Source organism: Diospyros lotus, chromosome 5 (genome assembly GCF_014633365.1).
Source record: "Diospyros lotus cultivar Yz01 chromosome 5, ASM1463336v1, whole genome shotgun sequence".
NCBI lineage: Eukaryota > Viridiplantae > Streptophyta > Magnoliopsida > Ericales > Ebenaceae > Diospyros > Diospyros lotus.
Window position 1 is genome coordinate 35,531,792 of NC_068342.1, and position 24,592 is coordinate 35,556,383.

Consider the following 24,592-nt stretch of genomic DNA (forward strand, 5'->3'; position numbering starts at 1 on the left):
GCCAAGAGATCTCTTTCTTCACTTCTTTAAGTCTCTAGATCACCCAATAGAGAATGCATAATACTTCTAATTACCATTTCTAGCTAATATCACTATCTAGTGACAGGCAAGACCCCATATATATATATATATATATCTCTCAAAGTTATGCTTATTCTAGTCTTACAAATTTACTTTAAACTAGAAAGTATGCTTCAATCCAACACATGCAAACATACAAGTCAACCTCTAGTGACTAGATAACTTCATTTAAACCAAGAAATAAACAAAAAAAAGGTTGAAATTACCATGGGAATTCATTCCCTCACTTCCGACTGTGGCTTAGCCAAACACTAGGGCTCTTTCCTCTTGTTATTTCTTGCTTTGTTTTGCACCAATCTCACTTGATTCCAGCCCCTTCAAAGTGCTTAGACCAAGATTATAACATAAAATCAACTTTAAAAGCCAGCTTGTATCAAACCTTTTGCATGCACCGCGAACTTATTCAAAAACTTCGAACTCAAATTTTGAACATCAAAACACATGCAAGGTTTAATCCATCCTCTGCTAGGCTGTATTAACCTTTTCAAGTGAAGAAATCAAGGAAAAACAATTATCTCACCTCAAGGGCATACCCCTTAATTTTTGGGTAGCCTAGTCCAAGAGGGTGCCTTCTTTCTTTGCTTGGTTTTTGATCTTGATCTTCTTCTAGTCTTCTCTTCTCTTTGATTCTTCACAAGGTTTGTTGAGAACTTGTAAAGAAACTCTCTTCCTTTCTCTCTTACTTTTTGGCTAGCTCCAAGATTTAGTGGCTATGTTACTTAATGAACTCTTTAATTGAGCCAAGCAAGCCCTTATTCAATTCTTAAGTGCTATGTTTGCTAGTTAGTGGAGACCCCATTTTACAAATGCATTTTTCAAGCCAAACAATGTCTTATTTCCAAGACTTAGCTATCAAGGAAACTACACTAATTTAATACATCTTTAACCCAAACAAAGCCAGAAGTACTTGCTACTAGTCTTTAGCATAATTAATCTTCTAGCTTGCATTTTGATCCTTAACCCATTTGGGTCTTTGGTGTCACTTTATTTATCCCGATATTAATTCTCATGCTCCATTTAGTTCCTTTCTAAGGATAACAAACTTTCCTGGTGGCTTTTTCAACAATTTCTTAGTTATGTTGGAAATTTTCGTGTCTGGTTATGATGCTCATCTCTTGATTCGATCATGTAGGAAAAGATGAAACAAGCTGGGGAAAACTGTAGATTCTTCCTTATTGTATTCTTGAGTAGTGTGGGTATTTATACACAACACCTAGGTTATCTTCTACATTCTAAGAACATATTTGAATATGTTTAGAAGATAAAATACATCATATACAACAACAAAAATTTTAAAAAAACTGCTGAGATATCTTAAATTATCTGATGTCATATGTGTTGCCTTTATCCCTTTATTTTTGTAGTTTTCTAATCTCCAAATCACCTTATCACTTTATCCTTTTTATTTCCTATTTTTCTGCCATAAGATTAGGAGAAAAATCTAGCTGTTAGTCAAGTCATCCTTCGAGTAAACTGTCCACAATTTATTTTATTTCCACAATATCAATATCTTTATGATATTTCCAACACTCCCTCTCAAATTGGTGAGTGAATATTCACCATTCTCGACATGCATCTATTTTTTTTTCAAATCTAGTTGTAGGAAGACCTTTTGTAAAGACATTTGCCTATTGATTATCTGAAGAGACATATGGTATGGTGATGAGATCATTGTCTAATTTCTCTTTGATGAAATGTTAGTCAATCTTTATATGTTTAGCTTGATCATACTGCATTGTGTTCTGTGCTATGCTTATTGTTAACTTGTTGTCATAATATAGCTTCATAGCTTCTGCTCGTTTTAATCCCAAATAGTTGAGAATGATTCTCAACCACAATAACTCACAAATTCCATGAGCCATTAGTCTTAGTTCTGCCTCAACACTAGATCTGGATACTACAAGCTATTTTTTACTCCATGAAACAATGTTTCCTCCAAGAAATATACAATAACTTGTAGTAGATCTCATATTTGTTAAGGATCCAATCAGCATTCGTCTATGCTTCCGTAGTCAATTTCCCTCCTTTTTAAACATAATTCCTCTCCTTGGTGTGGCTTTCAAATACTGTAAGATTCTGTGAACAGATTGCATATGTTTTTCTCTAAGATCATGCATAAATTTGCTGACAACCCCTACTGAGTAGGCAACATCAGGTCGTGTATGAGATAGATAAATTAACCTTCTTACCAATTTTTGATATTGACCTTTATCAACAACACTCCCCCCCCCCCCCCCCCCCCCCCCCCAATTTGTGATTTTTCTCAATTGGTGTATTGGAAACTCGGCATCCTAGTTTCCTTGTTTCTTTGAGCAAATCAAGAACATATTTCCTTTGGGAAATAAATATCTCTTGTTTAGAGTAGGCAACTTCAATCCCTAGGAAATATCTCAACCTTTCCATATCTTTAATTTCAAACTCTCTAGCCAACTGAATCTTCAATTTTCCTTTTTCAATATTTTTATCCCCAGTCACGATTATATCATCAACATATACTAGGAGGATACTGAGTTTACCTTCCTTTGAGTGTTTGATGAAGAGGGTGTGATCTCCTTGGCTTTGTCGATATCCCATCCTTAGCATAGCTTCAGTAAATCTGCCGAACCACGCTCTAGGGGACTGCTTTATTCCATTGAGAGCTTTCCTCAGCTTGCACACTTTGTTTGTCCCAAATTTATTCTCAAAACCTGGTGGTAATTCCATGAAGACCTCTTCTTTTAAATCTCCATGTAGGGAGGCATTTTTAACATCAAACTGTTGTAGATCCAAGCAAACAAAGCTACAAGAGATAATATGATTCTAACAGTATTCATTTTAGTCACAGGTGCAAAGGTTTCTTGGTAGTCGATCTTAGAGGTTTGTGTATAGCCTTTTGCAACTAAGCGAACTTTATACCTTTCCAATGACCCATCAGCTTTGTATTTGAGTGTATAAACCCATTTACAACCTATTGCCTTTTTTCTTTTGGTTGATCAACCACCTCACTAGTCTTGTTTTTTTTCTAGGGCATTCATTTCATCCCTCATAGCAAGAGTCTAGTTCTTATCTTTTAGTGCTTCATGAACCGTCCTTGGGACAGTTATCAAGTCAAGATTTGAAAGAAAGGCTGAATGCTACAAAGATAAACGATGAGAGGAAACAAATTGAGAAATGGGGTGTTGAGTACACTTATGGGTACCCTTCCTCAATGCAATAGGCCACTCAAGATCAGTAGGATTCTGAAAGTTAGAATAACTAGGTTTCAAAATTTCATTACCTGACATCAGTTTGGAAATGGGGAGTAGCTCTTGGTCCAAATTAGGTTGTGGTGTTCTTGAGTATACAAGTGTAGGCTTCTTATGCTTCCTTATACAAAGGTTGGTCTTAGGTAGTTGGGGTTGTTCATGGTTAGTTGGTGTATGTAAAGGTTGCAAGCCCTGATCATGGTCAGTTGTTGTAGGTAAAGGAAGGAGAAAAGCTTCATCTTCTGAAGTGTAATAGTGCTCCTCAGAAAGATGAAGATTGGGAAAAGGGAAAAATGGTTGATCTTCATGAAAGGAGACATCGAAGGATGTAAAGAATGTTCAAGAAGGGGGATAATAACATCTGTATCCCTTTTTAGTGTTAGAATAACCAAGAAATAGGCATTTAAGCACTCTAGGGTCAAGTTTAGTACGGTTAATTTTGTGGATATGGACAAAACAAAAGCAATACAGCCAAAGACCTTGAGAGGTAAATTAGTCAAATATGGTAGGTGAGGGTAGGAAACAAAGAGTTTTTGAAGGGGATTTTGCTAGTCAAGGATTTGAGACGGGGTTTGATTGATAAGCTGTGTAGCAGTTAGGGTTGCTTCCTCCAAAAAATAAGATAGAACATGCGTGTCAAAGAGAAGGGCTCGAGTCACATGTAGAAGGTGATGGTTCTTCCTCTTGATAATCTCATTTTGCTGAGGAGTGTTAATACAAGAGGACTCATGAATGACCCCATGGGATTGAAATAAAAGGTGTAGGGTATGATTAAAATATTCCTTCCCATTTGTAGGAATTCTCAAAATTCACAACATAAATTTACCATCTTATTTAAGGTGAATCTTGACACCTTCATAAGGAAACTATCAATCAATCTTCCAAGGAAACTAGCTATTAAGGAAACTTATACAATTAGGTAGTGTTTGTTTACTAAGATATAGATCGAAAAAAGGTAAGATATGGAAAACATTTTGGACTTTTGTCCTTTCCAATGTGTTCTTTAAACTTATTTGGTGACCTTTGAAAAAGAAGTCACATGACTTTTTATCTGACTTTTTTTAGATATGATTAGCTCCCCCCCCCCCCTCAAGATAAGCATATCTTGGTCCTTGAGAAAAAATAACATTTGTGTCTTCTAGTGCATTCCAAAAAATTTAACAAACAGTTTGATAAAAATCTTGGAATGCTTGCTAGTCTTATCTTGATCATTCTATATTTTGATCCTAAAAACATTCCAACCTTATCTTCATAGAACCTTATCTTACTCATTTTAACAAACGCTACCTTAGGAAACTAACTAATTAGGGAGCTAATTAATACATGAAAAACTAATTGTACATTCCATATCTATTTTAGGAAACATGATCTTCTTTATTCAATGGTGAGCCCATTAGCTGAGTAAGTCTTCCATTTCCATTATTCCAACGCCATTGTCTGTCCGAATACGCTTTATGTGAACCCCAAATTGTGTATGAATGAGCTAAAAGAAATGTTAAAGGATCTTTGGAACTTTAGAATTTTCGTTTGGCAAAAATAGCCAGGTGATCTTAGTATAGTTATCAATAAAAATAATGAACCACTTAGCCTCATTTATATTAGAGACTTTGGAAGGACCCATACATCGGAATGAATTAAATCAAAACAAGCTGGATTTTTTTATTGATGAAGGTGGAAAAGATACACGATGGTGTTTAGCAAGCTCACACGCTTTACAATGAAAATCAAAACTAGAGACATGTAGGAATAAAGAAGGAAACATAGCTTTAAGAGAACCAAAATTGAGATGACCTAAACATCTATGGTGAAGCCAAATGTCAGACAATTTAGGTGATTTTTCTTGTATTTCAACAGACTGTTCTTAGAAGTAAAATCAACCCATTCTGGACTTTTTTTGCTTTGCTCCTTGCTTCATAGCAGCAGTCTTGGTCTGAAGCTCATAGATAACTGCTGCATCCTGCTTCATGGAATAGCTTTTGTGGAGAGTCTCCCAAATGCCATGAGTAGAAGGTAGAAGAAACATGCAGTTTCTATTTATTTCTGGTAACTTGGTGTTCCAAAGCCATGACATAATTGTGGCATCTTCTTCATCCCATCCCCCAAACCTTGGATCAGTAGAGCTAGGATTCTTGCCGGTTAGGTGAGATAGTTTTCCATGCTTGTTTAGATAGGTAGAGACTGCTTGAGACCGTTGTGGATAATTCTTTCCATGGAGTCAATAAGCTAAATTGATAGGATGAAGATCAGTATGAGAGCCAGGTATATTTTTAGTAGGCTGAAGATTACTTGAGAAATCAGTGGGTTCCCTAATGGAAGATCAGAAGGATTTCGAGTGACTACATCAGAAACTGTAGACATGGTAGTGAAGATATTAGCTAAATAGATGCAGCAATGAAGACTAGAAAAAAAGAGAGAGAATTGAGGGTAGCTGTTGAACAACAATGAAGGCTGTAATGACATAAAAAAAAAAAAAAAAAAAACTCCTAAAGATGGTGGCAGGAAAAATTAGGGTTCCAAGAAATGAGGCTTTGATACCATGTAGGAAAAGATGATACAAGCTCGAAAAAACTGTAGATTCTTCCTTATTGTATTCTTGAGTAGTATGGGGTATTTATACACAATACTAGGTTATCTTCTACATTCTAGGAACATTTTTTAATATGTTTAGAAGATAAAATACATCATATACAACAACAAGTTTTAAAAAAACTGTTGAGATATCTTGAATTATCTGCTGCCTTTATGCCTTATTCTTGGAGTTTTCTAAGGTCCAAATCACCTTATCACTTTATTCTTTTTATCTCTTATTTTTTGGCCATAAGATTAGGAGAAAAATCCAGCTGTTTGTTGAGTCATTCTTTGAGTAAACTGTCCACAATTTATTTTATTTCCTCAATATTGATATCTTTGCGACTAAGAGTGTCCGCATCTCATGGCTTACCACTATTAGAACACTGATCACTTATCTATGACACACCATGTAGATGGGGTAACACAATAAAAATTTAGCTGATTTCAATCAACATATCTGATCGTTGATCCTCCTTTGCTTCCCAATTTCTTTCCCCCCCAAAAAAACTCTTATAAAGGTGAGTGGGGTGTTGCACTTATCTTTTTTGTCATTGGTAAAGAGCCCCATCCACATTTCCCATTTTTCTTGTCTTAGGGTGGATTCCTGCTGATGAAGTTCTCATGTTTTCAAATTTTGAATGATCCGTGTTAGCCAATAGATTTTAGGCCCATGTTTTGTTGTTGCCTCTTGTTTTGTATGTGGCCAATCCCTCATTATGGTTCTTTTTTATATTTAATTTCTCACTTGTGTTGTTTTAGACTCACTGGTTTAGGCAGATTTAGACAAACAATTCTCTCTCAAACTCTTTTCCCACTCTCGGATCAACTGTAAAAGATATTAACACAACCAGAAAATAAATAATTCACAAATTAAACAGAAACCAGAAAACCAAACCACAAGAAGCCGAAGTTTATCCTGGTTTGGATTGCAAGTGTTGCAACCCTACATCCAACAGTCAAAACACCCCGCGAGCAGTCTTCTTTATTCCAAGAAAATGATCAGTACAAAAGCAAGTTCCCTCCCTTCTATTCCTGAGTACCACACAACCCTTGTTCCCTAATATTACAAAGCTACTTTTTCTCTAGCCTCTCTCTGAACAATCACAACACTCCTTATAATAGAAATGAGAACCCTTACCTATCAGCTAACTCTTGCCCTCTATTTATAATAGGGGCGGACATCCCAATATAACAGATTGAACTTAGATAATTCCAGTTTTAAACCCCAAACTTATAGTAATTACATTTAGAGTATAAAAGCACAACTGCCTATATAAACCTTAGCCGATATAAGCCATTGTCTTCACTGATCTTCTTGCCTAAAAAATCCTTAAATTTGCTCATATTATTTGTTTTTTTCTTTTTGGCCTTGTCAGGAAACCTTTAAGAGAACAAGGAAATAAATATTGAGTTGTTTTGGGTTGCTCAATTCACTACTTATGCAATTTGCAAACCAATTTGGACATTGCTGTAGTATTAAGGGGATCTTTAATTGTGGAAAACAATCCAGTTTTCTGGAAAATTATTTCCCAGAAAATGTAAAACTAGTGAACTTATTCAAATACAATTTTTTTAAAAATAGAAAAATGGAGATTTGAGAAAGACAGTTGTCCAAATTCCAAAATTGAATCAAAATTGGAAATTTAGGAGTTTTCCTTTTTTTTTTTCTAATTTGGAGAAAAGAAAAAACTCACTCTCTTTTTTGAACATATTTTAAAAATGTTTAGATTGGAAATTGATTTTTTGTACTCTTCTAACAATGGAATGCTTTTTCTAATTTTCTATGGACAATGAAAGTTATAGATTTTATAGAAAATTAGGGGTAGAAAACTGGACAACGTTCTCTGAAAATAAACAACCCCTAATGCTTTCTGGTTGCACTAGGCTTAGAGCTGTTGTTGGCTAAGCTTTATAACCATCCTCTGTTTTCTTACTTGATTGAGGGCATTGGATGGGTCACTTGATATCCAATATTGACAATGAAATATAGCATTTATAGCATGAGAAACTTTCATTTATGATGATGCCTGGTTCTGTTTGACTAATGTGTGAACATTTATTACCAAAACTATACACGCTTTACTTTGTTGTCTAAGAGTATTGCGTATGATATTTTCATCTTGTTGCCCATGGTTTCTTTGATGCATCTATATAATATGTCAACATTGAAGGGCTTTTGTAGGATTTTATTGAGTACGGCTGCTTTTTTGAATTTCAGGTTGGCATCTTTGCAGTATCTGTGAGAAGAACGCCCACTATATGTGTTATACATGTACATTTTCCTTGTGCAAGGCGTGCATTAAAGATGCTATAATATTTTGTGTTAGAGGCAGCAAAGGATTTTGTGAGGCTTGCATGAAAACTGTGATGTTGATTGAAAACAATGAGCAGGTGAACAAGGAGGTATGCTAAAATTCTCTTCTTCTTCTTCTATGCTAAAATTCTCTTCTTCTTCTTCTTCAGCAGCTTTTTGGTTGGGTTTTGCTCTGGTTGTCTGTCTGTTTCTTTTGGGGTAGGGGAAATATAAGTTATGAATGGTTATTCTTCTTTTCAACAATTAGGAAAGAGAAATATATTGCATTAATGTGGTGTATGATATTTTATGATTAAATACAATGTAAAGAATGTTAAACCATATGTTGTGACTTATAGGAATCCCCCTTCTTCATTGCAGACTCAATGACACATGGGTAAATATGTCTTATGATATTAGTATAGTGTATAGGTTAGTCAGCATTTAGGATTGCTTGAAACTTTTTTGTTTAACTTCTAATTTAGTTGCACTTTTGTGTTGCACGTGTTCATGGGCTATTGCACGTGCCCAATAAGTTTGCCAAATGCACGCTTGAGGTGGCGGGGTAGTGGTTGCAAGTTCTCATTGACAGTCATGATATCATTAACTGCATTTTATCCAAACTCAGTTAGGGTCAGTGGCATGACATTCATAATGTTAATTGACTTCTTTGTCTCCTTGCATCTTCGAGTAAAATCAGAACTCTGACCTTGTATCTTCCTCATTGACCACCAACAGCCAGCTAAGAATCGAAAGGATTATAGGCTTAAATGAATTTATTTACTAAAACTACGGCCTTTTGCTTATGTGTTCATTTTCTTATACAGGCTAAGTCTGAGTTTCCTTAGTATCATTGTCATCTACCTTTATTTTTGTACTTGTGCAGGATCAAGTAGATTTTGATGACAAGACCAGCTGGATGTATCTTTTCAAGGATTACTGGACAGATTTGAAGGCGAAGTTATCTCTATCTTCAACTGAACTTGCCCAGGCTAAGAATCCATGGAAAGCAATTGATGCATTTACTGGTAAAAGGGATTCTCTTGAGGTGTTTGATGCTAGCAATGATCAAGGCTCTGGTTCAGACAGTTCCGAGAATCTTGAGGCAAGTAAACGTAAGAGAAAAAAGACCAAGAAAAGGTTGAAATCTGTTGCTAAGGAAGAGCATTTGCCAAGTTCAACTACAGCAATTGCTGCTGAGGGGAGTTCTACACCTGGCAATGCTGAATGGGCATCAAAAGAGCTTCTTGAGTTTGTTATGCACATGAAAAATGGCGATAAATCTGTTTTATCCCAGTTTGATGTCCAGGCTCTATTGCTGGAATATATTAAAAGCAACAAACTTAGGGATCCTCGTAGGAAAAGTCAAATTATTTGTGATGCAAGGCTTCAGAATCTCTTTGGAAAAGCTCGTGTGGGGCATTTTGAAATGTTAAAACTTCTTGAATCTCATTTCCTTATTAAAGAGGATTCTCAAATAGATGATATCCAAGGGTCTGTTGTGGATACTGAAGTTAACGAGCTGGATGCTGATGGGACAATAGATGCTTCTATGAGAGGGAGTAAAGATAGGAAGCGTAGAACACGTAGGAAGAGTGATGAAAGAGGACCCCAATCTAATCTTGATGATTATGCTGCCATTGATATGCACAACATTAACTTAATTTACTTGAGGAGAAAATTGGTTGAGGATTTACTTGAAGATATTGATATGTTCCATGACAAGGTTGTTGGCACTTTTGTGAGAATAAGGATTTCTGGAAGCAATCAGAAACAAGACATATATAGGCTAGTCCAAGTTATAGGTATATATATTTACATATGTTTTTAGCTCTCTTCATTTGTGAAGAGTAATAATCATTTTGATGTGTAGCAAATTTCTGAGAATCTTAATGTTCTGTCTTCAGGGCTGAGCAAAGCAGCTGAACCATATAAAGTTGGTAAAAAGGCGACAGATCTGGTGCTTGAAATTTTAAATTTGAATAAAACAGAGACTGTGTTGATCGACACAATTTCAAACCAAGAGTTTACTGAGGTTAGAATGCAGTGAACTTACACTGTCTATTTCATTTATTTTGACCTTGTTCCAATAACTTTATTGCATCTTCTTCTCAGAAATTTGTAGATGGTTATAGTATTTCCCATTTATAAGTGTAAAACCTCTTTAAAATAATGCATGGACAATTAGAGTTTAATTGGCTATATAACAGCCTAACAGGCATAAAAAAGGGCTGACCATGGAAACTATGAGTGAGCCATGCTCCTTAGCAGAAACAAATGCTAAAAAAATACGTGTCCTGATTGCAGCAACTAGAGGTGATCAAAAGAGTAGGACAACTGAAAACTGTATTCACTTCACCTCTTTGGTTTTTCCTGGCTCAGTTCTATTGGACCCTGGCTTGGTTCTGATCTCAAAATGGTAAAACCAATGATCAATTCAGTTATTAGGTTTTCATCCCTGGGAAGAATTAATAAAATAACCAATCAAGCCCGATCCAGAACCAAACTGGAACTCTTAATGAACCAAATAAATCTGATATCGTTTATAATTTTATATTGGAATATGCACTTTTTCATATCATCACTTGAACCACATTAGATCATCTTAATGTTAAGCACTAGTTGCATTGCTTTCAGCTTTTTGCTTGTTAGAAGAGAGAAGTAGAGGAAACATGTAAACAAAAAAGCAGTTTAGTATTGAATGAGAACCAATTTGGCCTTGGCGCTGGATCCAAAGTTTTGGAACCAAACCAATCTTTATTGGTTCAGTTTTTAGTCTGGTGGAGAACTAATCGGATCCAACTTGTTTGCACCCCTAAGTTCCACATATGCATATTGTGTGAAGATATTCGTCATAGATGGAGATGATTGGAGGTCTAGTATTCATATGTGGCCACCTACTATTATTAAGGCTTGTGATTGTTGTTGTTTTAGTTATTAGTCACACACACACACACACACACACACACACATGCCCACGCGCGCGCGCGCGCACACACACACACATATATTGCTTCTTCACATCATGTGTTCTATCCTTGTTGAAGTTGTTGATCTTTCTTGTTTTATCTTTTAGGATGAATGTAAGCGTTTACGACAGAGTATAAAGTGTGGACTTATCAACAGGCTGACTGTGGTAATTATACATTTTAGAGTCAGTTTTATGAAATTTCCCTAGTTTGTTGACTTTAAAAAAAAATTCTGAGAATGTCTACATTGTTCTTAGGGTGAGATTCTGGACAAGGCCATGGAAATCCAGGCAGCAAGAGTAAATGATGTAAGTTTCTTCCCTTTTTTTTTTCCTTTGCTGGGTCAATGATGTAAGTTTGAAGTTTGCTGTTGCTCTACTTAATTTAGCTTTTGCTAATTTTTTTAATCAAAATTTCTGATTTTATTATGAACATATTAAATGCTTTATTTTCTTAATAAGTGTTGATAGCATAAGCAAATAACAGTAGTTGCAGATGGAAATAATCTGACCACAGAGGTCTTGGAATTATTAACAGAAAGTTTTTCTGATGAAAGAATAATTTCATTCATATGGAATGCTCTTCTGTACAGAATTATATAGACAAAAGATCTAAAAACTTATCATCTAGAATGTACAACAATCAAGGAATTAGACAATCCTACAAAATAGAAAGTTTTGACTTTTGTACAATCCCTATAATTACTCTAATCAATCATCTATCAATCTATAATTTATAGATGCACTCTTTTAATGAGTTTTGATCTCCTAAACAATGCTGCTTAGTTTATACTAAGCAACGCTAATGTGGCAACTGAAATAATAATTATATTTGAGTTGGACCCTACATAATAAAACAAGTTGTCATATGGGGTAGGCCTTGCATAATAATTATATTTGAGTTGCCACATCAGTCTTGATGAAGTGTCTGCCAATTCTATCATGTTGAATTGGATTGTGAACTAAACTAATGGCTGATTTGCTGTCACTGTTTAGCTTCATAGGTCCATTCCATGATATCCTTAAGTCGTGTAATAGTTGTTATTGTCAAACTACAACAATTAAATTTATTTGTCTTGGATTTGCTAGAGCAGAATCCTTCATCACGACAGAGGGTCCAAGATGTCACAAGCAAGGCTAGACGGATTTGGAACGGGTCAGGAGTTGGAACTTGGAGAGGCAAGAACCCAGATGGGTCCTCGGGGGCTTCCGGATGAGCTGATCGAATGGGCGTTCAAGGAATCAACATAGGATTCGATTTTTCGATTGTCGTATTTTCTGAACAGTAGCCCTTACCTAGTCTACCCTTGAGATACCTAAGAATATGATTTACTACATCTAGATGCCTTTCTGTAGGAGCATGTTTGAATTGACTTATAACACACTAAAGGCAATATCTGGTCTTGTGAGAGATGGATAGATCAATCTACCGACCAGTCTTTGGTATCTAGCCTTATCCACGTGATGATTAGTTTCTGTGCTCCTTGATTTCCAATTCTATTCGGAAGGAGTGCTTGCAACTCTGCAGAGTATTTTCCTGGTGTGATTAGCCTACCCTTGTTGATACCCAAGAGTCTTCATAGTTGCACTAAACTTTGTAAACTATGTCCTAGGTGACTGCTTTAGACCATAAAGGGCTTTCTTTAGTTTGTATACTTTGTCTCGATTTTCAGTTGATTTAAAACCAGAAGGTATTCACATTTACACTTCTTCTTCCAACCTTCAATTCAAGAAGGCATTCTTTATATCCAATTGATGAAGTTCTCAATCCAAATTTGTTGCCATAGATAATAATACTCTAATGGAGTTCAACTTAGCTACAGGGGCAAAAGTCTCTTTATGGTCTATACAATAGGCTTGGGTAAAACCTTGTGCAACCGACCTTGCCTTGTTCCCCTCGATTCTGCCATCAACATTATACTTCACTGTAAATAGCCATTTGCATCCAACTATTTTCTCGTCTTTAGGTAGCTCCACAATGTCTCAAGTTTGGTTGTCAACCAAAGCCTTCATTTCCTCTAACATAGCTTCTTCCACTTATGATTCTCCAAAGCCTTTTGGATATTTGTAGGGAATGAAGATCTTTGTTTATCAATTCAAATATACTCTTCTCTACATACTTGAGCCTATTTATAGACTATACAACTAAACGAAACATCTAAAATAATAGCCCCATATGCTGTAACAGAATAACAGAAATAACTTTTAACAAACTAAGGTAACTAATTACATTATTGCCCTTCTAATTACACTTGGGTCGTGACAATACCATGAACAGAAAGTAGTTTTTGGATGGAAGAAGAATTTCATTCTATGGACAAGAATTATATAGGCAAAAGTTTGAAAAATATACCATCTAGAATGTATAGTAATCAAGGAATCAGACAATCCTTCAAAAATAGAAAGTTTTGACTTTTTTACAATCTCAATAATTACTCTAATCAATCATTATTGATTCTCGAAGGAAAAGATAAGGTAGATTGGCTAGAATCAAGGAGAGATTTGTTACGCCATCCTTAGGTTTGAAACTGATCATATCTTTTGTATTTTAGAAGTTTCTAATATAGTTTCAGGATACTTTCTAAATCTTGTATAGCCAAATCTTTCCTAGTTTTAGCTATTGTAAGCTTTCCTATCTTGTAATTTCTTAACCCTATTAGGAGGGCTGTATTGCTATGTAAATATATAAGAAAATACATCCTATTCTCACATGGTATCAGAGCTGAAGTGATTTGCTCTCATTATCCCCTGGATTTGGTCTAACTCCCGTGTGCCTTCATTGCAATGTCATTGTTTTTCAGCCCTACTCTACCATCCGTTAAGTCTCTCCTATCATTTCCAAAATTTCTAAAACCACCCCACCTATGGCAACGGGTGATGCTGTTTTGTTTGATCACTCAACCTATAATATGTCTACCAGTGAGTTACTTGACATGCATCATTCCTATCGGCTAGATGGCAGAAACTACCTCCCCAGTGGTCTCAACTTGTGAGGACCTTCCTAAAGGGTCAAGGGAAAATAGCCAATCTGATTGAACTCGCCCCCAAAACCTCAGATCTCACATTCATTGCATAGGATATTAAAGACTCCTTGATCATGTCCTGGCTTTGGAGTTCTATGTAACTCGAGGTAAGCAATGTAAAAATATCAGAAACCCTAGGAGAGGAGATCGACTAAAAGCGAGAAGAGATAAGCGAACAAGAGGAGAGAAACTTGTACTAACTTTGTAATTCAGATTTCAAAGTAATGAATCAATAAACAAACAGATGGCTTTGCTGTTTATACAGAGAATAGCTAAATCTTTACAACAACACACTAATAAGCGCTAAAGCAGGTTAAGTAAAAATACACAGCAAGCTACAAAGCGACAAGTTAAACTACTGTATACAAAGTGCTTTAACATTCCCCCTCAATTAGAACTCCCTGAATCATAAGTTGCCCACATGCTTTAACATTCCCCCTCGATGAGGACTCTTCTGAATTGCCACCCTTGTGCATTGGAGAAAACTTTAAGCCAAGTTTATTACACAAAAATTGAAAACAATCTTGAGGGAGTCCTTTTGTGAAAACATCAGCAATCTGATGTTCTATAGGAACATATCTGATTTCTATTTCATCCTTTTCAACCTTTTCTCGAATGAAATGAATATCAAGCTCTATGTGCTTAGTTCTCCCATGAAAAACTGGATTTTCAACCATACTTTTAGTAGCCAAATTGTCAGTCCACACAATAGGTTTAGAAGGAATAGAATCTAAAAATCCCAGCTCAGAAAATAAAGACTTCAGCCATAATAATTCTGTTACACCTTGAGCAATGGCTCGGTATTCTGCCTCACCAACGGATCGAGCAACCATCGTTTGTTTTCTAGAATCCCAAACAATCAAATTACAGCCTAGAAAGGCACAAAAACCACTGGTGGAGCGCCTTGTAATCTTGCACCCTGCATGATCTGCATCGGTGTAGACTAAAAGAGCTAAACTACCAAGTGAGGGATAGAAGAAAAGACCATAACCCACTGTGCATTTCAAATATCTAAGCAGTCGTTTACAAGCAACCCAATGCTGCACTTTAGGAGCTGCCAAAAACTGGCTTAATCGATTTACCACAAAGGCAATATCCGGCTGAGTGTATGTCAAGTATTGAAGAGAGCCAATTAGGGTTCAATACAAAGATGGATTAGAAAATGGTTCACCTTCATTTGTAAGAGAAAATGCAGAAGTGGCAGGAGTTGCACAAGACTTACTGTCATACATATCAGCTTTCTTCAACAAATCCATAGTGTACTTGGCTTGAGTTAAGTAAATTCTAGCTGAATTTCTAAAAGCTTCAAACCCTAAGAAGTAATTCACTGAACCTAGGGTTTTTAAAGCAAAAGTGTTGTTCAAAACTTTAATACAAGGCTGAAGGGCAGCAGAATCTGATCCAATTAGAAGAATATCATCAACATAAACCAAAACAAATAAAACATAAGAGGCAGTCCGTTTAATGAAGAGTGAAGCATTAGATGTAGCTCTTGTAAAACCCCAATTCTGAAATGCAAACTTTAGCTTGACATACCAAGCATGAGGTGCTTGTTTCAAACCATAGAGGGACTTCTTTAATTTGCAAACATGAGAGAGATATTGAGAACTCACAAAACCCTCAGGTTGAGTCATGTAAACAGTTTCTTCCAAGTCACAATTTAGAAAAGCATTTTTAATATCAACTTGTTGGATATCTCAACCAAAAGTAGCTGCTAAGGAAAACAATACTCTGATTGTTGGAGCTTTTACAACAGGGCTAAAAGTCTCAGCATAATCCACACCAGGTGTTTGTAGAAAACTCTTAGCAACTAGCCTTGCTTTATGCTTAAGAACAGAGTCATCTAACTTATATTTGACCCTAAAAACCCATTTACTTCCAATGATATTCATATCTTCTGAAAATGGAACAAGATCCCAAGTTTTATTTCTCTGCAATGCTGCAAATTCTTCTTGCATTGCCTGCAACCATCGAGAATCTAACAAAGCCTCATGAACTGAATAAGGTTCTAGACAACTCACTAAGGCATGAGGGGAGGCAATAACAAGTCTTTGGGTTTTAGATCAGGTCATCATAGGATGTATAGGAGCAGCAGGCTATTTGGATTTGGGAATTGAAATTGGCTGGATAGAAGGAGGAGGAAAAGATTGAATAGATGATTGTTCACAGGGAGAAGTTATAGTAGGAGAAGTTACTGAAGCTTGCGGACAAAACACTGAGTTTGATAAGGAAGGAGGTAAGACAGGTGCTACCTGAGACAATTTTGAATGGGAAGGAAGAGACTGAAAATGAGAAGTGGATAACCCAACATTTGTAGGAGATGATGAAGATGGAGAAAACAAAGGAGAAACAAACAGTGAGGGATAGGGAAAATCATTAGGATTAAAATGAACATGCCTTGATACATAGATCTTTCCGGATGGATGCAAACATTTATTCCCCGCTTGAGAATGACTATAGCCTAGAAACACACATTTGGATGTATGAAAAGGAAATTTGTGCTTGTTATAAGGTCGAAAAAAAGGAAAGCAAACGCAACCAAATAGTTGGAGAAGCAAATAGTTGGGAGATTTCTTAAACAACAACTAAAATGGACTGAAAAATTTAATAGGTGATTCTGGCAGCAAATTTATGATATGAACTGCAGTTTGAAATGCTTCTACCCAATACTTAAGAGGCATATGGGAATGAGCTAATAGAGTTAACCCCATTTCAACTATATGCCAATGTTTTCTCTCGGCCACACCATTTTGTTGATGTGTGTAGGGACATGAAAACCGAGCTTGAATACCAAAGCTTCTAAGATAATGCAAAAAGGCCTTAAACTCTCCCCCATTGTCAGTTTGTAAAGCTTTGAATTTGTGTTGATATTGCAGTTCAACAAATTTATGAAAGGCTATAAAGGTGGGTAGAGCATCTGATTTGAGTTTCAAAGGATATAGCCAAGTGTATCAAGTATATGCATCCGCAAATATTATGTAGTATCTATAACCCTCAATTGAAAGAATAGGTGAGGGCCCCCATAAATCGGAATAGACTAGTACTAAAGGTTTAGTTGCTTTAATCTTAGAATGATTAAACGGTAGCTGACTTAATTTCCCAAGCTTGCAGGAATCACAAAAAGGAATAGAAGAAAAAGGAACTTGAATTTTATTCAATATAGGTTGTAGTACACGAGTTGATGGATGCCCCAAATGAGCATGCCATTGTTTACAAACATCAAAACTAGTGTAACAACATTGAAACAATGATTCGGAAACTCATGACAGAATGAGTGCTTATTACATGTATTGTTGTACTATTTACTACATGAAGAAAAAGAAGTAGATGGAACAGAATTAATAGGCTCAATAGAATGAACAGAGGGATTGATTGCAGCTGGAACAAAAGCTGAATTCAATTGGTCGAGTCCATTCCTAAGATGACCTTGAAGTAGCATCTGTTTGGAATTCTTGTCCTTGACAACACACAAATGAGAATCAAATTCTGTAACAACATTATTATCTCGAGTTAGTTGAGAAACACTAATCAAATTTTTCTTCATGTGAGGAACATGAAGAATATGAGGTAAAGAAACAAAAGATTTAGAAGAAAAGATAGAGGAAAGTTGTGTAGCACCAATAGCTGAGATAGGTAAAGACTTACCATTATCAATTGTGACTGTCACTGCCATGATAGGGTGAATGATTGGACAGATTGTGAACATTGGAGGTAATGTGGTTTGTGGCACCAGAATCCACAAACCATGCAAGATTAGACTGATCATAAGGCAAGAATGAAGGTTCAAATGGCTGAGGGATAGTACCATGAGCATTGCCATGATATGAACCTAAATCAGTCATGTAGCCTTCGCTAGAGTCCCGAACAGAAGTTAGGTATGCTTGAGAATCACGAAAATTAGTCTGACCACTTGAATTTCCTCTTCCAAAATTAGAACTAGAATTCTGATAAAAATTCTTATGAAATATGTGGAAGCACTTATCCACAAAATGTCTTGGTTTGCCACAAAGCTTAAATTCTTTTGCCATTCGATCTACCTCTCCCTCCACCTCCTCTAGTACCAAATTGACCTCCTCGATTATTATAACCTCCTCTAATATTCGTAACAGATCCATTTTCATTTTGTGCTGAATAAGAAGCAACATTAATGGACATTGAAAATGTCATAGGTGAATCAAACGCAGTTGTCAAATGTGGCACATTATGTGTGACTAACTGTTGTTCATGCATTAATAGAAGATATTGCACCTTTTCTAAATTTATTTCATCCATCTGGTATGTTATAAGACTAATAACAGTCTCATAGTCATGATCTAATCCATTTAAAATAGCTAATAATAGCTCCTTATCAGGAAGAGATTCTCCTATGGCTGCAAGAGCATGGCCAATCGTTTTGATCTTTAAAATGTAGTCATTAACAGATAGAGACTCCTTCTTAACTGAACGTAATTGTTGCTTTAGTTGAAAAGATTTTGTAACAGTTTGTCTAGAATAAAGTTTCTCCAAGGTAGATCATACCTCAACAGATGATTCACAGTGAATCACTTACGCCAGGACATCTTTATCAATGGTCGAGTAAAGCTAGCCAAGAAGAAGCCGGTCTAACCGCAGCCAATCCATATAGTCATCATTCAATTTCGTAGCTTTAGCATCACCACTGTCCAAATCCATAATAAACTTTGGAGGTGTCGAATTGTTTAGAAATTGAATCAAATCAAACGCTTGAATAGTAGCTAGAACTTGAGCTTTCCAAAAGATATAGTTCCCATTGTCGAGCTTGATCGGTACATAGTTCAAAGCTTTCACAGCTGCACCAAAGCCAGTATGCGAAGCCAAGGAAAGAGAGGAAGACGAACGAGGAGAAATCGAAGAAGAGGTATAATGATTCGAATCGGACGCTCCATGACTTACGTTGAAGGCTCTGCTACCATGTAAAAATATCAGAAACCCTAGGAGAGGAGATCGACTAAAAACGAGAAGAGATAAGCGAACAAGAGGAGAGAAACTTGTACTAAATCTTTACAGCAACACACTAATAAGCGCTAAAGTAGCTTAAGTAAAAATACGCAGCAAGCTACAAAGCTACAAGTTAAACTACTGTATACAAAGTACTTTAACAAGCAAGAATTACATGTTTTTATTGAGTGCCAAAGATATTTAGGAAAACCTATTCTAAAGTGCAAGATGCTTCTGTAATCTTTGATATTAAGACAAAAATCAGTAGTACTAAGCAAGGGTCCTTGATAGCGACTGACTATTATAATAAAATGAATGGATTATGGCTTGAGCTAGTTCATTATTGGGATATTAAGATGGTGTGTAGTGAGGATGCAACCACTGCTACTTCCATATTTGAGAGAGACATAATCGTTGAGCTTTTGGCTAGGTATTAATGCTAAATATGATCTGGTGAGGGTGCAAGTTCTTGGGACGGAGAAACTTTCATCTCTCAATGAAGTTTTTTCTATAGTCTATTGTGAGGAATATAGGAGGATAGCTATGTTTAATGAAGCTAATCTTGAGGGGTCAACCATGGTGACCAACAAGGTGGACGGATCCTAGTCCAAGTCTCCACAGGGAGGCAATGATACACACCCTAGATCACAGAACCGAGATGGTTTTGGTGCTCATATTGCAAAAAGCCAAAGCACACCTGGGAAACATGCTTTAAGTTGCATGGAAATGAGGCAGTTTTGAGTAAAATGGGAGGCTTCCAGAGTTTGCAATAAAGAAACCAAACTCAAGCCTATCTCACGAACAAGGAGCAGGAGGAAACTACCACAGAGAAGGCAGATCTAGCCATCACCTCTGACCTAAGCCAACTAAATGTCAATGAAATCAGTAAGCTAAAGGCCTTCCTGAAAACCATTCAGAATGGAACTTGCTCTCTAGGACAAGCAGGTACTTGTTTTCACTCTAAGTCCTTTACTACCTCATAGACTAATAGGGATGATTTGTAGATCTTAGATTCAAGGGCCGCTGACCACATGTCCTAGGACCTAAATGTGTTTGAAACCTACAAACTAGTGAGTAATTCCAAGAAAATAACCATAGTCAATGGTAATACCATTCCTATGGCCGGTCAGGAAAGTGTCACTCTTAACCCTTTGCTTCCTATTCAATAGGTTCTCCATGTGCCTCATCTCTCTACCAATTAAATTTTTGTGCATCAACTCACCAAAGACCTTAATTGTCATGTGATTTTCTTTCATAATGCATGAGAGTTTCAGGCATTGGACTCGGGAAAGATGATTGGTGCTGCTGAGGATGGGAATAGGCTGTATTACTTGATGAGGGACAATGCATTCACTACAGGGAACTAGCCTAGCTTTGCCTGCTTGTCTTAGCATACTTCTACCCTGACTGAGATATGGCTCCATCACTATCGTTTAGGCCATCCTCCCTTTAGTTTGTTACAAACAATGTTCCCCTCTTTGTTCAAGGGTTTAAGTGTTTCTAGTCTACATTGTGATGTGTGTGAATTTTCTAAGCATCATCCAGTGTCTTATCCACTTAGTAATAAATTGTCATCTATTCCATTTTCTTTGATACACACTAATGTTTGGGGACCCTCTAGAACTCTTAACTTCTCTGGCGTTAGATGGTTTATATTCTTTATTGATGATTGTACAAGAATAACCATGTGGGTATATCTCTTAAAAGATAAGGCTGCTATTAGCACAATTTTGCCACTAATCTATAAGATGATCTTTACTTAATTTGGCTCACTAATTGGAAGATTTCACACTAATAATGCCAGGGACTATTTTAACCAACACTTGCATTAGTTTTTTTTAGCAAATAGGGATAATACATGAGTCCTTGTGCATTGATACCCCCCAACAAAAATGGGGTGGCTAAAAGGAAAATGCGACATCTCTTTAATGTTATTAGGGCTCTCCTATATCATCATCATGTTCCTAGATCCTTTTGGGGGAGGCAGTTTTAACTACTGCTTATCTCATCAATTGAGTTCCCTCTAAACTCCTTAAGTCCTAAAGCCTATTACAGTGCCTTTCCTCCTATTTTCTTGATATTGGTGTTTGGTTTTGTCTTTTGTCCATATTCCTATGTGTCTTTTGTCCATATTCCTAAACATCATGGGGACTAAGTTGATTCTAAGGCACTTAAGTGCATCTTTCTTGGCTATTCTCCTACTCAGAAGGGCTACAAGTGCTGTCATCCCCTTTCCCGGAAGTTCTATATCTCCAAAGATATTACCTTTGTTGAATCTCAATCGTTTTTTGGGTCCTTTCGTCTTGGTTACCAGGGGGAGACTATCATCCATGGTGATCAAGGTGACCTTCCCATCCTGGATTTGGCCCCTTTGATGTAGCTAGAACCAAAAATAGAAAGTGCTACCCAACATGGACTTTGTTCACCTGCTTTTTCACCCAGCTCAGGGGAGCAGGACATGCCAGAACAAGAATCACAACCATTGATAATGCTGCCTTCTTCAGTCAGATTTAAAGTCTCTCTCCCTATGTCGAATCCTCAGCTTGGACCATCATCTGTTCCAAGCCCAGGTAATGAACTCTCTTCTTCTTGTGTTACTTCTAACCTTATTCCTAATGACTCAGATCTTCCTATTGTTATTCGAAAGGGCATGAGAAGTTGTACACATCATCCATTGGCTAACTATATCTCTTATCACCGACTCTGCAAAGCATAGAAGCTTCTTGACCTCTCTGGATACCATTGTTATCCCTAAAACAGTTGATGAGGCTTTAAAGGATCATAAGTGGACTCAAGCAATGCAAGAAGAGATGAGAGCTTTGGAGAAGAATCAAACTTGGGAGATGGTTCCTAGACCCTATGAAGTTAGACCAGTGGGCTGCAAGTGGGTGTTCAACCTGAAATATAATGCAGATGACACTTTCGGAAGATATAAGGCTCGACTAGTGGCTAAAGAATACACCCTAACCTATGGAATTGATTACCTAGAGACTTTTGCACCTGTGACAAAGATGATAATAGTTAGGATACTTTTATCCCTAGCAGCATGTTATGGCTAGTAGTTGCAACAACTTGATGTAAATAATGCTTTCCTTCATGGGGATTTAGAGGAAGAGGTGTTTATGAAGCCACCCCTAGGGCTTGATAGAGGAGCCTTAGGCCAGGTATGCAAGCTCAAGAAGGCACTCTATGGTCTTAAGTAGTCACCAAGGGCATGGTTTGATAGGTTCTCTAAGTCTATGAGACTAATGAAATATTGTCAAAGTAGGGGAGATCATACCTTTTTTATCAAACATTCAGTAAAGGAGAGGATGATAGCTTTGTTAGTATATGTAGATGACATAATTGTCATTGGGAATGATGTTGAGGTGTAGAAATAACTAAAAGAGAACCTTGCCAAAGCATTTGAGATTAAGGATATGGGCATACTTAAATATTTTCTGGGCATAGAGGTGGCCTATTCTAAGGTAGGGATCTTTTTTTCTCATAGAAATTATATCCTGTATTTGTTAAAGGAAACAGGACTATTGGGAGGAAAGGGAGTTGGTACACCAATAGAACCTAATCTCAGATTGGGGAAAAACTCTAATGACCAGCTAGTAGACAAAGGTGAGATATCAAAGATTGGTGGGCCGCCTAATTTATCTATCACATACCAAGCTAGACATTGCATTTGTTGTCAGCATGGTAAGCCAATTCATGCACAGTCCAACAAAAGAACATATGCAAGCAATGAAAAGAATCCTATGCTACTTAAAAACTACACTTGGGAAAGGGATTCTATTCAGATTAGGGAATGACTTTGATATTACATGATACATAGATGCTGATTATGCGGTTCCTTAGCTGATAGACGGTCTATCACAAGTTATTGCGTGTTCCTAGGGGAAAATTTGGTGTCTTGGAGGAGTAAGACGCAGAATATAGTGGCTCAGTCCAGTGTTGAGGTTGAGTTTAGGGCCATGGCTCTAGGTCTGTGTGAATTATTGTGGTGAAGGATTGTTCTAGAAGATCTTAGGGTAGTTACCAATGGACCAATCAAGCTATTGTGTGATAATAAATCAGCCATAAGTATTGCACACAACCCTATGCAACACAATAGAACAAAGTATGTGGAGATAGACTGTCACTTTATAAAGGAGAAATTAGAAGCCAGGCTGATTTGCATATCCTATGTTCCATTAGTAAAACAATTGGCTGATTTGTTAACAAAGGGATTGTCTGCTAAAAGGTTTGAAGAATTGGTGTGCAAGTTGGGAATGGTATATATTCATTCACTAGTTTGAAGGGGAGTGTTGATTCTTGAAGGAAAAGATAAGGTAGATTTGCTAGAATCAAAGAGAGATTTGTTACACCATCCTTAGGTTAGAAACTAATCGTATCTTTTGTATTTTAGAAGTTTCTAATATAGTTTTAGGATACTTTCTAAACCTTGTATAGTAAAATCTTTCCTAGTTTTAGCCATTGTAAGCTTTCCTATGTTGTAATTCCTTAACCCTATAAATAGGGCTGTATTGCTGTGTAAATATATGAGAAAATACATTCTATTCTCACAATCATCTATCAATCTATAATTTACAGCTGTACTCTTTTAATATATACTCTTATCAATTTATTCTTTATTCTTGGTATTCCAACAAATTATGTTTGCCTTTTACATTAAGCAATATAAAGATCCATGAAATGTACAGGCCTGTTCAGTTGTAGAAAACATTTTCTAATTTTTCTAGTCCAATTTTGTAACTAAACTTGCACTAATATTTTATGTTTCAAACACAAATAGCATTCATTTTCAGAAAATTTAGAAAACATTTTTTTGATGTTTTCCCAATTAGAAAGCTGAGTTTTGTTTACTAACTGGAGATTCATCATTCAACAGAAAATTGGAATTTGAAAATTTGAAAATGTTTTATACAACTGATTATATATTTATTGCTAAGAATGCTAGTTAGAGTAAGCATTAAGTCACCAATTTGGCCTGTGTGTATGTTAGCATGTCTGTTCTCTTTTGTCTAATTTTCCTGCACATTGACTGAAAGAATATTATGGCATGCTTCTGCACCATAGTTTGGCAGCCGTTTAATTACATCCAAGGGAATTATGCATTCCTCATGAAAGTGACTCATTCTTTTCAGATATTTCTTTGCAACCTCAAATGATTGAATTGCTCGTGGCTTTTGTTTTGCTGGATTTCATTATCTGTTTTTGGTTATGGGGAGGGGGAGTTGAAGTCTGCTCCTTTGTGATTAGAAGGTCATGGGTTGGAGTTATGAAAATATATATTTTTTTTCTTTTCACAAAGCAGGTGGAAGGTTGCGTACAAAAGTGCCTCACCTCATTTTTATATTATCTGTTTTGGTCATGGTGAAACACACTTGGATGTCCTTCCACATGTTCTTTATCTTTAATGATTGCCCTTCTTACTATTCTAATAAACAAAATAAATAACCAAATAAATAGTGATAATATATATATA

At 36.4% G+C, this 24,592-nt stretch overlaps 1 protein-coding gene across 1 annotated transcript in view; it reads left to right on the forward strand.

The window, feature by feature from the left end:
• The window catches only part of LOC127802871 (zinc finger CCCH domain-containing protein 19), a 63,349-nt gene that overhangs the window by 27,381 nt on the left and 11,376 nt on the right, over positions 1-24,592 (forward strand). Inside the window, exons 3-7 of the mRNA XM_052338945.1 lie at positions 8,095-8,279; positions 9,056-9,974; positions 10,077-10,204; positions 11,246-11,305; positions 11,396-11,446. Coding sequence (XP_052194905.1) covers positions 8,095-8,279; positions 9,056-9,974; positions 10,077-10,204; positions 11,246-11,305; positions 11,396-11,446 — 1,343 coding nt within the window. The remainder of the gene's footprint in view (positions 1-8,094; positions 8,280-9,055; positions 9,975-10,076; positions 10,205-11,245; positions 11,306-11,395; positions 11,447-24,592) is intronic.